Below are 15761 nucleotides of genomic sequence, written 5' to 3'. Positions count from 1 at the left end.
CTCGATACACTGTTTAACTAAGCCTCCTAAGTGACATCCACTGTGCTTTCATTACTCAACCATTATAGCCCTGGAGAGTGAGGGCCACCAACTGCAGTATTTAAACCATGTTAGGTGCTTAAAGGCAGGACCTTGACTATAGCTAATACATGGGGAAAACCAGCTTTCAGTAAGATTTTCAAACATGCAAGGAATGTTCTGAGCCTTTAATTAACTAAAGTTCCCTTTAAAATAGCAGACAACGAAAACCAAAAATAAACAAAATTTCCTCCACTCAGCAAAGGAAACCATCAACAAGATGAAAAGGCAATCTGTGGAATGGGAGAAAATACTTGCAAACCACATATCTGATAAAGGGTTAATGTCCAAAATATACAAGGATCTAAAACAACTTAGTAGAAAAATCCCCAAATAACCCAATTTTAAAATGGGCAAATGACTTAAATAGACATTTTTCCCAAGAAGACTTACAAATAGGTAACAGGTACATGGAAAGGTGTTCATCAATGCTAACTATCAGGCAAATGCAAGTCAAAACCACAATAAGATATCACCTCACACCTGTCAGGATGCCCATTAACAAAAAGACATGAAGTAACAAATGCTAGTGAGGGATGTGGAGAAAAGAGAACAGAACCCTTGTGCACGGCTGATGGGAATGTAAATTGATGCAGTCACCATGGAAAACAGTACAGAGTTTCCTTAAGAAATTAAAAGTAGAACTACCATATGATCCAGAAATCCCACCTCTGGGTATACATTCAAAGGAAACAAATTCATTATCTCAAAGGAAAATATGTACTTCCATGTTTGTTGCAGCATCATTCAAAATAGTCAAGGTATAGCAACAACTTAAATGTCAATCAGTGGATGAATAGATCAAAAAAATGTTGTAAAATGTGATATATATACACATACATACATACACACACACACACACACACACACACACACACACACACACATATATACACACTCACATACACTGTGCTGTGCTTGGTTGCTCAGTCATGTCCGACTCTGCAACCTTATGGACTGTAGCCCACCAGGCTCCTCTGTCCATGGGGATTCTCCAGGCAAGAATACTGGAGTAGGTTGCCACGCTTTCCTCCAGGGGATCTTCCCAATCCAAGGATTCAACCCAGGTCTCCCACACTGCAAGTGGATTCTTTATCATCTGAGTCACCAGGGAAGCCCAGTTATAATTTGTATGCCCTGCCTAATTTGAAAAGTCAATCTTTAACTCAATTATTTTAAAATAGGAGGACCTATCTGAGTCACCAAGGAAGCCCAAGAACACTGGAGTGGGTAGCCTATCCCTTCTCCAGGGCATCTTCCCGACCCAGGAATCAAACCTGGGTCTCTTGCATTACAGGAGGATTCTTTACCAACTGAGCTACACAGTGAACACACACACACACACACACACACACAGGAATAGTATTTAGCCTTAAAAAAAGAAGGAAATCCTGTCATTTGCAACAACATGGATGAAGCTAGAGGGCATTAGGCTAATGTGAAACAAGTGAAACAAGCCAGACAAAGACAAATACTGAATGGTATCACTTATATGTGGAATTTTTTTTTAAGTCAAACTCAGAAACAGAGATTGGAAAGTGGTTGCCAGGGGCTGGGGGTGAAGGAAATGGGGAGAGTTTGGTAAAAGGGTACAAACTTTCACTTATAAGATAAATAAGGTCTGAAGATCTACTGTACAGCATGGTGATTATAGTAAATAACACTTCATTGTACAATTGATATTTGCTAAGGGAGTAAAAATGAAAAAAAAAAAGTAAACATAGGAAGAGATGAATGTATTCATTAGCTTGATTTGGGGAGGATCTTTTCACAGTGTACACATATACCAAATCATCATTATATATTTCAGATATCTTACAATTTATGTCAATTATACCTTTATAAAGCTACCAAACAAAAGACTAAAATAAGATAAAACAAGACAAGATAAACATAATAAAGTAAAATAAAATATCTGAGTTTTCTGGGGATAGGCATTAGGCCCTGGGGCTCCTGAGAGGAGGCAGAAGTACCTGGAAATGTCAGCCTCAGGAACACAGTTCTGCCCCAGAGTCAGGACTGCCTTGGTACACACACACAAGTATGCTTTAATTGCCTCCTGTATTTCTATAGTTCTTGCTGCTGAAAGTCACTGCTACCTTGTAGCTTCTGGAACTGGGGACCCAGGCAATGAGGTCATCCTGGGGAGGCCAAGAAGAATTATTCTGTATATTCAGTCAATGTTACATGAAGTCATAACTGAGGCCCATTCTCTATTACCTGTCAAGCGAGAGTCCCCCCTCTTGTCAGGTGGATTATATCTCTTTTGTGTGCAGTCTCTGGCACCCCAACATCCAACTTCTTCTCATCTTCAATTTTTCTTTGGAACTTTTAACACTGTGCTTTCTTAATTATTTCCTTAATGAAATCAGACTCTTATATTTTCATTTATTCCTTCACCTCAAGGATTATCTTTGGCAGGTGAAGGGGGGGGGGGTTGGTGGGAGGGCTCTTTAAAAAAAAAAAAAATGTTTTATTTATCTTTAGTTGAAGCATGTGGGATCTAGTTTCCTGACCAGGGACTGAACCTGAGCCTTCTGCACTGGAAGGGCAGAGTCTTAGCCTCTGGATCACCAGAGAGGTCAACTTCAAAAAGTCTTTTTGGGTAGAGGGCCCACCAGAGATATCCCAGGTCAAGAGTACTTCTCACTCAGCCAGAGTATATTAATCCCTCATTCCCTCGTCCAGCTTCCTAACCCAGGAGGGTGTCCAGTTCCTAGTCAGCAGTCACCCAGCGCATGCTCAGTCACCCAGAGCATGCTCAGTCAGCAAGACTAGCTGGCTCCCTGCTGCAAATGCCTGATGAGCATCTCTGACCACGCAGCCCAATTCACCAACAGCCAAACATCACTTCCCCCCAACCCCACCTTCTTTCATCCAAGCATTGATATTTTCATCAGTTAGCTTCAAGCACTTAATTTGGGAAAGATTTCACTAAAGTCCAACCTAAAGTTATATTCTATAGAAGAACTGCCCTACCAGGAGTGTGGTAATAAAAGGGCACTGTAACCATATCTCTTTGGCAAGCTCCCACTCTATATGTACCTCACGGCAATTTCAAAAGCAAGTTGGCATGTTGAAGACTCTAAGTCTTGGAGTAAAGATATCTTTTTGCCCTTCTTTTAAGTATAGCAATTCTCAAACGTACTCATATCCTATGATGTTTGCTTCATGAAAAACAACCACCACCATAACAGCAAGAGTTTCATGGCCCCTGGGCTAGGAGGTCTTGTGCATTCCTTCAATGGACATTATCAGATGCTGTGTATGCGACAAGCCCTCTAATAAGGAATGGAGATATACCAGGAAACAGCACAGACCCAGTCCTGCCTTTTCATGTAGATGTCATGATAACTCCTAAGATGTATGTATTTTTTTCCTCATCGCTAAGAAGGGATGATAAGGTTAAGCACCTTGCCTAATGGTTAAATGTAGATCTCACTGACTCTGAAGTCAGTATTATTAGAAAGTTGGCACTCACTATATTGCCTATATCATACTATTGAGTTGGCCAAAATGTTCATTTTGGTTTTTCTGTAAGATGCTACAATCGAAATGAACTTTTTGGCCAATCCAATACTTTGAGCTCAGTTAAAATGACACCTGAGTGAGGAAATGTGATGAATGATTCAGGAAATCTGATAGATGCAGCTCTCCACCTTCCAGACACAGCCTGCCTCCTCCCTGGGCTTTGCCTCTGCATCATGCTGTCCTCACTGGTAACCTCTTCCCTCTCTGTTCCCACCATCACAATGCTGCTCACTCTGCAGAGGCAGCTTAAGACCCATCTGGCCAACGAGACCTCCCTCCCCATTGTTGCCTATGGGAAATTTTCCTCCCCCAAACTCAAGGAGTTCACCAGGCTGCACCCTCACTGAACACTTAGGATAATATATTTTGCATGATTACTATACTCCTGAGTATAAGTCTCTTATTTCCCCAACGAGTTAAGTCTTTAATTTTTGCCTTGAGGACTAACAGTCTTTTCTTAAAGCTCTTGGTTATCTCCCGCTAAGTCTTAGAATATTCAATTCAGTGTTTCAAGACCATCTGACTAAAAGATTTTATAAATCTCAGCTCCAAACCCTTTAGCAACATGCTGTGACTTCCTTCTGCTTTCTTCTCTCCCCAATTCCCATCATGCAGGACAGATGGCCCATTGGTGAGACATGATTCCCTCCATAGCATAACCAAACCCCAAGGGGACTGAGGTCACACAGTTTGCTATGAATATCCTTCACTGCTCAGTTACTTAACTCTAGGTCTGTGCAAGCTTATATTCCAGACCAGTTTGACAAAACTCTCAAGGTCAACGCCCCCCTCTACACTCTTTGTAAAAGAGCCAGGTTTAACTTAGATACACAGAAAGACTAGAACCTAAGGCCACAGTATGTTCCAACATGCTATAACTAAATATAAACACATTCAATGGTGGCATTCAAGGTGAAAAACTGGTTACAAAATTCCTTTCTGGGGAACAAATTTTTCTGAAAGAAATAGAATATATGTATAAGCATACACACACATATATATGTATGTGTATTTGGCGTGCTGAGATTCATGGAGTCACAGAGAGTCAGACATGACTGAGCAACTGAACTGAACTGATACTTATATACAAAATAATAATGAAAATATACATTGTTTACTTTCTTATTTGACAACCAAAAAGTCTGTTTAGAACTACAGCTCTTCCTATTTTAAAATAACTGAGTTAAAGATTGACTTTTCAAATTTGGCAGGGCATACAAATTATAACTGGGCTTCCCAGGTGACTCAGTGGTAAAAAATCTGCCTGCAATGCAGGAGATGCCAGTTTGATCCCTGGATCAGGAAGATCCTTGGAGAAGGAAATGGCAACCCACTCCAGTATTCTTGCCTGGAGAATCTCATGGACAGAGGAGCCTGGCAGGCTACAGTCCATGGGGTCACAAAATAGTTGGATATGACTTAGCAACTAAACAGTAACAACAACACAAATTATAACTAACCTTCAAACATTCATTTAGTAAGTATTTTTATAATTATTTTGGCTTACCCTACAAATTCTCACAACTCTCAAGCCAGGGCTGCTTTTTAAGGCAGTATACAAAGGAGGCAGAACAGCATGGCCCAAGTCTGCTGGGGTGATGATGAAAAGCCAATTGGTATGAGCTCAGTGGGAGTGATTGAAAAAAAAAATTGACTAATGCTGGGCTTAATATTTTAATAATCCAAGAGAGTAAAACACACAACATTTCCACATAAGCACTGCTGCTTATTAAATTGCTCTGCAACTTTTCCTGGTTGTGTGTATCAATCCGTCAATAACATTAAGAAGGAGACAAACTAAGCAGCCATCATGATGGTCTTATTCTCAGAGAGCTGATATTCTAATATAGAGGCAGTCCTGGAACACAGGCACACACAGAAAGAACAGATACTGTGATCCGAGCACAAGGTTTGGGGGTCGTGTCAGCACTTGGTCTCGAGGCTTATGATTCCTATCAGTTACCTGACTTTGAACCTGTCCACATCTCAGTTACTTATGTGCCAAATAAAGATGATCAAAACTTGCTTTTAAACACATTATTTTGTTTAAATCTTTATAACAATCCAGTTCAGTAGATTAAAAAGATACAGAACACTATAAAAACACAGGTATCAATAGTATCTATTGATACTATCCTATAATAGAAATAGATTTTCTCCTATTACAGTTCTATGAAGTCCATAGCTCTATAAAAAGGAATAAACCATCTCCAATATTTCAGAACATATAGGTCAACCCGAGTCTGACAAGAGCTACAGTAGCTGACAGCTGACACCTGGAGACACAGAGAGTCCCCCATCGCCTTCCCCCGCCAAAGGGCTGGTTAATAGATGAAGGAGGCAGAGGTCACTCAAGGCCTGCTCCCAGGATCTTATATGGTGGAGGGGGGTCCCAAGGGAAGATGAGTGAGGCATCTGTCATCATCACCCCTGCAGCTTTACACAGCATCAGGGACCAATATCCTCAGGAGGCTGCAGCAGAGCCAGGCTGAGCAAGACTCAACTATGCCTCTGGAGAGAGGATGAGGCCATGTGGTCTTCAGAACCACAGCCCACATCCAGGAATTCTGATGCAGAACAGAGGGGCCACTGCTACTTGGGGACATTAGGGTAGGAAGAATGCCAAGAACAACTGGACCAAGGGACCCATAATGTCCATCCCATCTCCAAAATCTATGACTCCCTCATTCTCATTCCACACCCACTCAAGCTCAGATCAAATGTTAAGAATCAACTGATGGAAACATACACGAAAATTCATCTTCCTTCCTACTGACCAGGGGCTGGAGTTGGATATAAGTCATGGTCTGGGGATAGAGAACGACAGAGAACCAAGAATAACAGACCTAACAGGCTAGGGGGAGCTGGAAAAGGAAACAACTCACTTTGGCATCTGAGGATAATGTAAAGTTCTGGCGGAGGGTTCTTAGATACAGGATGCAGGGAGGCCAGAGTAGGGCAGACGCAGTGCATGTCGGAGAGGGAAAGGGGATGGTTACTCAGGGCTGTGTCCACAGTTACTCTATGTTTTGCAGAGTTCCACAAGGGTGACAAGAGATATTTTAACATGGTTTTTTTTGCTAAATTAATATTCAGTAAAACAGGTGCCAGAAACTTGAAACTTTCTAAGCTACAGCGTCTATAACTCCCCTTGAATCTAACAAAACTGTCTTCAGTCACAAACCAGGGTTTAGCGAGAATAGATGAAAGGTATTTAATCTTTTGCAGCAACCAGATTTACTCTAAGTTTAGACCCTCTTTTTAATAGATGGCTGTATTTTTTTCCAAAATATTAGGGTGTAGTAGTTTGCTTATTTTTTAAAATATCCAATGGCACTCTAATTGCCTTGAAAAATGATAGAAGCATTGCATTTTTTTTCAGAGAAAAATTATGGAATATAAAAAGGTTTTAGAAGAGAGGAATCCAGGTTAACATATCTTCAGTTAGATTTTGATAAAGATTCTTTTTGTGAGCTCAAATGCTTAAGGCACCTAAAAATTTCAAAATTTTTCCTTAAAATTCTTTTTTTTTTTTTTTTGAAAGTTATGAACAGTGATTTTTCTCTAGGTTTATTTAGAGGTATGTAAGCTTTATCTTGGAGAAGGCAATGGCAACCCACTCCAGTACTCTTGCCTGGAAAATCCCATGGACGGAGGAGCCTGGTAGGCTGAGTCCATGGGGTTGCGAAGAGCTGGACACGACTGAGCGACTTCACTTTCACTTTTCACTTTCATGCATTGGAGAAGGAAATGGCAACCCACTCCAGTGTTCTTGCCTGGAGAATCCCGGGGACGGGGAGCCTGGTGGGCTGCTGTCTATGGGGTCGCACAGAGTTGGACAGGACTGAAGCGACTTACCAGCAGCAGCAAGCTTTATCTGTTTTCTGGTTGCACAATCAAGTTATATCATCTCTTTAAGCCACAAATTCTGCCAACTTGCTGTGAATATATCACCTATCTCACACAGATACAATGATTAAAAGACTAGTACACCACTCGCCCCAAGATCGCAGTCCTGGTTGTACTTCAGGACCACCTGAAACTTAAAACAAAATGGTGGCCAGGACCTAGTCCAAAGATTCCCATTCAATTGGTGAGGCTGAGACACTGGTATTTTTTAAAGCTTCACAATGGTTGAGAACAACTGGCTAGAGTAACCATGGAGTGACCATATTATTAAAATGATCAATGTTTATATTTTACTGATAACATTGCTGCTGTTGTTCAGTCGCCAATTCACGTCTGACTCTTTGCAATCCAATGGACTGCAGCATTACTGATAATGTATATCAGTTAAACAAGTTATAATACACAGGGTTTTTTTAAATTGTAATGTAAAATGTTATTATTTCCTGTGCCATCTACCTCAGTGCTTTTGGAGGGAAATAACAAGTTTTAAATTCTTTTCCTCCTCTTTTATTACCCTCGCCATTGGGTAAAACCTTGTTCTATCCTTGCAGTGAGGGTTTTGAGTCAGAGATGCTCACTTACATCTCTCCATCTCAGCCAAGCTGAAATTTTTGGCAAAAACCAGTTCAAAGGCTGCAGGGCCTCAAAGTAAGAACTGCCGGTCCCCTGATACACTAGGTTTTTATATTAAAAAAAAAAGAAAACCCCAAGATCTAGATACTCATGACAGAAGCTCTCCTGCTTCTTTAAGGATCCTGTACGTGAACCATGAACTTCCAGATGTTCAAGCTGGTTTTAGGAAAGGCAGAGGAACAGAGACCAAATTGCCAACATCCGCTGGATCATGGAAAAAGCAAGAGAATTCCAGAAAAACATCTATTTCAGCTTTATTGACTATGCCAAAGCCTTTGACTGTGTGGATCACAATAAACTGTGGAAAATTCTTCAAGAGATGGGAATACCAGACCACCTGACCTGCCTCTTGAGAAATTTGTATGCAGATCAGGAAGCAATAGTTAGAACTGGACATGGAACAACAGACTGGTTCCAAATAGGAAAAGGAGTACGTTAAGGCTGTATATTGTCACCCTGCTTATTTAACTTCTATGCAGAGCACATCATGAGAAAAGCTGGGCTGGAAGAAACACAAGCTGGAATCAAGATTGCCGGGAGAAATATCAATAACCTCAGATATGCAGATGACACCACCCTTATGGCAGAAAGTGAAAAGGAACTAAAAAGCCTCTTGATGAAAGTGAAAGAGGAGAGTGAAAAAGTTGGCTTAAAACTCAATATTCAGAAAACGAAGATAATGGCATCCCGTCCCATCACTTCATGGGAAATAGATGGGGAAACAGTGGAAACAGTGTCAGACTGTATTTTTTTAGGCTCCAAAATCACTGCAGATGGTGACTGCAGCCATAAAATTAAAAGACGCTTACTCCTTGGAAGGAAAGTTATGACCAACCTAGATAGAATATTGAAAAGCAGAGACATTACTTTGCCAACAAAGGTCCGTCTAGTCAAGGCTATGGTTTTTCCAGTGGTCGTGTATGGATGTGAGAGTTGGACTGTGAAGAAGGCTGAGCACTGAAGAATTGATGCTTTTGAAGTGTGGTGTTGGAGAAGACTCTTGAGAGTCCCTTGGACTGCAAGGAGATCCAACTAGTCCATTCTGAAGGAGATCAGCCCTGGGATTTCTTTGGAAGGAATGATGCTAAAGCTGAAACTCCAGTACTTTGGCCACCTCATGCGAAGAGTTGACTCATTGGAAAAGACCCTGATGCTGGGAGGGATTGGGGGCAGGAGGAGAAGGGAACGACAGAGAATGAGATGGCTGGACGGCATCACTGACTCGATGGACGTGAGTCTGAGTGAACTCCGGGAGTTGGTGATGGACAGGGAGGCCTGGCATGCTGCAATTCATGGGGTCGCAAAGAGTTGGACATGACTGAGCGACTGAACTAAACTGAACTTAAGGCTAGTACAGGGAAAAAGTGCACATGGACCATAAAAATTGCTTCCCCCATTGCCCTTCACCAGTATGTCCTCTTCTGAGGAACAGGAAAGAGGAGGGACAGGGGTGGGGGATACCCAGCCTTACTTCTGTTAAATTCCTGCAAAGAGACAATCCTTTTTGGGACTTTGTAACTCTTGATAAAGTCACTCTATAATAAAAGATAATACTTTATACCATGCAGGTAGAACTTTCTATATTTAGAAAGATATTATATTAATGATATTTCAATTTATTAATTGAAAAACACTTAAACCCAAACACTCAATGAAGTTAAAATCTTACCTGGGAAGATGCTCAGTCCTCTGTTTACTTCCAAGCTAATGATCAGAGCTAGAGCTGTGATGCTAAAAATTTGTCGTGGTGCAAAGTTCAAACCATCAGTAACCTGGAAATTAAAGCCTCCTGACATTGCTCCTTCAAAAGAAGAAATTACACTCTGGTCAGTCTGGTCATTTTGCAAAAGTCACCCACTTTCACCTTCTCTCCCACCTGATCTCCCTCCAAAGCTACTCCTATCAATTTGAGAGTTAGTTTATACGGTCACCAAGATCACCAAATCAAACACTGCCAAAATACAAAATGAAAAGAATACCAATAAAGGTCTAAAATGCATATTCCCACCTCATCCTCTCCTGAAAGTAATAAAAGAAAGCAAAGATGTCACCTCCAAGAAATTAAAAAAAAAATGTACGACATGTTGATTACCTGTATTTCATTATCTTGGAGTCAATTTATACCAGTAAAAGTAATACAAGGATGCCACACACACATGCATCCCTTAGCAGTTTCTGAACTATTGATAATACTTGATGATAATGAAAATCAAAACTAGAGGGAATTAAATAACACAGCCCCTCCCCCCAAATACTTTCCTATTATTCATCTATCTCTGTTTCCTGCTAAGAGGGAAAAGAGAAAAATGGAGAAAGACTCAGCCCCAGTTTTGTTAAATTCGTGCAAGAAGACAATTCTACTCTCATACTTCTGTTAAGGGATCAGTGACATCAACAAAGTTATAAATTAACTTATGTGTGAAACAGAAGTTGGGCCGGGCCCCCTATTGATCCTGTTCCCCCGAGTGCTTTACCAGTCTGACTCCCAAAACACCAGGCAAGATCATCACGCAGAGAGCATGACGATCACAGTCCCCTCGCCTTTTGAAATGGTTCATCCAGCAGTAAATGTGCAGCCCACAGGTCTCTGCATCATGTAATGGGTAGAAATGCCCTCCTCGTTGCCCTCAGGGACATGTGGCAAGGAACAAAGGAGGCATGATCAGGATCTGCAATTACCTACAAGTACTCCCTTAATAACATGATTTAATAAAAGGCCAGTTGATGACTTAACCTTCTCTTAAGTCTCTGTTGTTTAAGCAAACCCAGAGAGTTCTGACTCCTCAAAATAAAAGGTTACAGCCTTTAAACATTTTTTCCAATACACTGGAGTCACCATATTTTAAAAAAACAGAGGGAAAGAATTCTGGGTCTGCTTAATTTAGAACAGAGGCGCACAGCCAAATATTATTTTTGCTTGTTTGCTCCTTTTTACTAGAAATAGCACTTTGAAAGTTGTATTTAATTAAATGTGAAACTATGGAGAAAATGTTTTCTGCTATTAGGCACTTTGAACATTTCATGAATTTGGAAACAAAATGGAAATGGAATCCAAAGGAATTATAGCAAAACAAATACAAGAATAGTGTACTAGGTACACTGACTAGCATACAAATTATGACCAAAGAGACAGAGGGAGGGAAACATGAAAGTGACCTGTGGATTTTATTGTATAACCTTAGATTCTCCCGACCTAACAGTACTTTCAGAAGGGCAACCTCAAATCATTTATCCCCCCACTTCTTGGCTGTATCGACCTACTTAGGTTGTTATGTGGAATAATGAATTAGATTAATGGCGGAGCACTTTGCAGATATAAATGCTAAGAGAGACTAATTAAACCTAAGCCTTTGTTTGGGGCTGCTGAGGGACAGATGTAGCAGGGAGAACCAGCTGGTTTCAGCAAGTGGCTCATCTGCAGCTGGGCTCCTGCCACTTTGAAGGCTATTACTGCCTCCAGGTCCATTTAGAAAATGTGATGGACCGGCTCTCCAAAGAGCTTGACTTTAACTCTCCTTTCTGCTTTTTTAGGAGAAATTATTTTCTCTATTTGCCAAAAGCAAATATTGACCTGGTAGTTGACAAACAAATCAATCCAAAGAGCTAATTTATATTTCAATCCTTCACTGCAAAGAGTAACTTCAGCTCTTCAAACTACTCTGCCCTTCTATGGGTGGCAGCTACTAGAGAAAGCCCAGCTTTAGAGTCAGACCAGTTATATCTTTCTGGGCCTCAGTTTTTCATCTCTATAATGAGATCGTTTACTCCCAATCACTCAGAAAACTTTTGCAGATTAAATGAAATGGGTCCTATCATTGTATCTCCTGCAGTGCCTAGCACATGCCAGACAATCAGTAACTCCTTCCCACTGCACACTGCTTAGTCTTAGAAATTCTAAACTTTCTGTGTGCAAGTCTCTAAAGCAGTTCTTACTATTTTGAACATATGATAATCCTTTCATAGAGATAAAAAACTTCTAGGGCCTTGCCTAATAATACCTGGATTTTTAGTATCTAGTAACCAAAACCACACATAATTGGCAGAAACATCCTATAAATTCAATGCCCCTTTAAATGAATTTTATTTTATTAATGAGAACAACTGCATACAATCAAAAAATAAAACACATGTGGAAAAGATCATTCAGTCTAGAAACAACGCTTTGGTACACATGTGGGTAGATTTACGATTTTATTGCAATAAAAGTAACCCCCAACAGGTCCCCGGGCTACAGATTTGGAACCACTAGATAAGAGCGGTCACATAGTAAATGCTTTTCAGGCTATCTGGGAATTCTTTGTACTTAACTGCAGAGATAATCAGGAAATTACTACGTTTGAGTTTAGCAGATTTTTATCTTTGTTTTCTTTATTTTCAAAGAAGGTAATTAAAAGTGGCTGGAAAGATACAGCTTTTAGCTTTACCATCATGCACCCCAGGCTCACACTCCTCCTCCCCTCACTTCCTCCTGTGGCTGAGAATGGGCAGCTTGCCCTCTCTGACCACTGTCAAGGGCAGCCAGGAAACAGAGGCCAGCTAGATCACCCCTCCTGCAGATGTACAGTGGTGATGTGGCTTATTGATTTACTGATGACCAGAGGGAAGAAAACAAAGCCTTTTAATATCAGGGTCTCTTAGATTTACAGTTATATCCATTCATTCATCCTTATATTCATTAATTTAATAAATGCATTTGTTGTGTTCACTAATGTATTCCAGCATTTGGAACATTACCCGGCACATAATAGGTATCAATAGGATTTCATTCTTACAACAAATTTTTATTAAGCACCTACTACGTTCCAGTCACTGTTCTTAGGTGCTGAGAATGTAAGAGCAAACAAAAGAAAGATCCTATTCTTCTAGCCCTTATACTCTAGTGGGGAAGACAGACAGCACACAAATGAACAAATCAGTCTATACTAGAACGTAAGGCAGCCAGAATAAGGGATAGAGATAAATGGAAGAGATGTGATTTCAGCGGGTGGTCAGAAAAAAGATCTCTGAGAAGCTTACATTTATCTATTTTATATATAATGGATAAGCAATAAGGACTTACTTTGCCTGGAGAATCCCAGGGACGGGCAAGCCTGGTGGGCTGCCGTCTATGGGGTCGCACAGAGTCGGACACGACTGAAGCAACTTAGCATAGCATAGCATACGGCATAGGGAACTATATTCAATATCTTGTAATAACCCATAAGGGAAAAGAATCTGAAATGTACATATTTCACCTCACATGACAATGTGAGTAAGCCAAGTATGAGTTACAGGTAGCCTCTGATGTTTGCTATTATTGGCCTTACTCAAATGTAAGCTTAAATGTACTGGCCTTACTAAAATGTGTCACTTTTTTAAAAAACTATAGTCTGCAAGGTTTTTAGATGGCTTGTGGTTTTCTGTCAGCAGCTATTAGGTTTGACTACATGTTAACCTTTGACTGAAACACACTTTAGTTTCACATTGCTTTTCTCAGTTACCTACCAGCGTGTACAAACACGAGCTGGCCCTCGTTGATCTGAGCCTGGGTGAAGTTCTGAATGCTACGGCCAGGAATGGACTTGAGAGCCAAATGTCCATTGCTGGGTGGAGAGACCAAGTAGGCCAGGTCCTGTGGGGAGGAGTCCCCATCCACTGCACAGAGTTCATCACGGGTAATCTCAGTGACAGAATTCACCCACACCTTAAAAAAGAAAGAATCACAGATCCTGTGAGGACAAATTCCAATCACATAACACCAGTAAACTGAATAGCTATGAGACACCGGCCCCTTGCACAAAAGACTTAAAAGAAAAAAAAACTAGAGCAACTCACTCGTTTTTAAACCATGATGAGTCTTAATTCAAAACAGACATATAATTAAATGCCAGATGAAATGCAGAGCATGTTGTAGTGTTTATTTAATTTATGAGATTTCAATAAAAAAAAACAGGATTCATTGTTATTTATTCAAAACTAATTATTGAAACTGCATATGCATTTATGTAAAGTACAAAAGCAATAAAAGTTGATGGTTACTAAGTACTGTCTGTGTGGCTGGTATATGCTAAGAATTCCATATGGAATCTCAAATAATCACAGAAACTACCCCATAGGATTGACTTAAGGATTTCTATTCATTACGTTAAGAAGCAAATGATTTCATCAGCTTTTAAATATTTGAGGGCAGAACACAAACATTTTTTTTTTAATTCTCCTTTATCCTATCCATCTTGCCGGGAAACAAATACCTAGTCCCCATGGCCTTGCAATGTTTACTCTGCTTGTGTGTGTGTGTGCCGTTGCTTGGTTGTGTCCAACTCAACAGGACCCTGTGGACTGTAGCCTGCCAGGCTCCCCTGTTCATAGGATTTTCCAGGCAAGAATACTGGAGTGGGTTACCATTTCCTTCTCCAGAGGATCTTCCCAACCCAGGGATCAAGCCCAAGTCTCCTGCCTGCATCTCCTGCATTGGCAGGCAGGTTCTTTCCCACTTGAGCCATCTGGGAAGCCCAGGTGAGCGCTATTGCAGTTGTTTCTGAGTAACAGTCTCTATTTTTCCAATTGTATTTAAAATCTGTTTACATTATTCAACACGTCATCATTTTTTGAGCATCTAATATATCCCAGGCAATGTTCTGGTGCTTGCAATACATCAGTGTACAAAACAGAGTCTGGTCCTCATGGAGGATACATTCCAGCAGCAGAGGATAAAGGGATACAGGGAAGAAATGCTAGGAATAATGAAGAAATAAATGACACAGACTGTTAGAGAGTCACAGGCACTGTGAACAAATTTTAAATGAAACAAAATGAGATGCTCAGATGTTAAATAGGAGGCTTATCTGAGAACTGGAAGGAGGTGAGGGAGGGTCCATGGGGACACGTGGGGAAGTACAACCAGGAAGAGAGCTCAGCCCTGCAGTGCGGGTGAGCCTCGGCCGGCTGCGGAGCAGCAGAGGCCAGCGCGGCGGGGCCAGAACTAGCAAGCTGAAGAGTAGGAGGAGGCACATAGACACAGCCACCAAGGTCAATCCTGCAGGCTCCTGAAGGCCACCTGGGCTTCACTGGAGTGCAACCAGGAATTACCATGGGGCTTTTGGTGAGTCGTAACCTGGGCCAGCTTAGTGGTAACAGACCCTGTGGCCTTGTGTCAAGGACAGAGTGTGGGGAGCCAAGGATAGAAGCAGGACAACAGTTAGGAGACGCCTGCTATAATCCTGCAGAGAGAAGAGAGTGGGGGAGGCATTGGAAAGGAGGGAAGAAGTGGGGAAATTCTGGGTGCTGTCGACAGTTTCTAACGAGCTAGGTGTGGTGAGGTGCAGAAGAAGGAAGACGGTGAAAAGGACCTGGTTTGGGTCTCAGCAACTAGAAGGACCAAATCACCATCGACCGAAATGAGGATAGCTGCGGCAGGCGCGGATCTGGGCAGCAAGGGAAGGCGTTCAGTTTTGAAACCCCCAAAGCCCCAAAAGTCACTTCAGTCGTGTCCGACTCTTTGCGACCCCATGGACTGTAGCCTGCCAGGCTCCTCTGTCCATGGGACTCTACAGGCAAGAACACTGGAATGGGTTGCTATTTCCTCCTCCAGGGGATCTTCCCGACCCAGGGATTGAACCCTTGTCTCTTAT

General features: G+C 41.3%; 1 protein-coding gene across 2 annotated transcripts in view; it reads right to left on the bottom strand.

The window, feature by feature from the left end:
- LOC129633109 (chondroitin sulfate proteoglycan 4-like) overlaps positions 1-15761 on the bottom strand; it is a 69618-nt gene that overhangs the window by 20984 nt on the left and 32873 nt on the right. For both annotated transcript variants that reach the window (XM_055554893.1, XM_055554894.1), the window contains 2 exons: positions 13636-13834; positions 9821-9952 (listed from right to left, as the gene is read on the bottom strand). In XM_055554893.1, coding sequence (XP_055410868.1) covers positions 9821-9952; positions 13636-13834 — 331 coding nt within the window. The remainder of the gene's footprint in view (positions 1-9820; positions 9953-13635; positions 13835-15761) is intronic.

The sequence above is a fragment of the Bubalus kerabau genome, chromosome 18, assembly GCF_029407905.1.
Source record: "Bubalus kerabau isolate K-KA32 ecotype Philippines breed swamp buffalo chromosome 18, PCC_UOA_SB_1v2, whole genome shotgun sequence".
NCBI lineage: Eukaryota > Metazoa > Chordata > Mammalia > Artiodactyla > Bovidae > Bubalus > Bubalus kerabau.
Note: the sequence above shows the minus strand (reverse complement) of the source record. Positions and strands in the feature narration are given on the sequence as shown.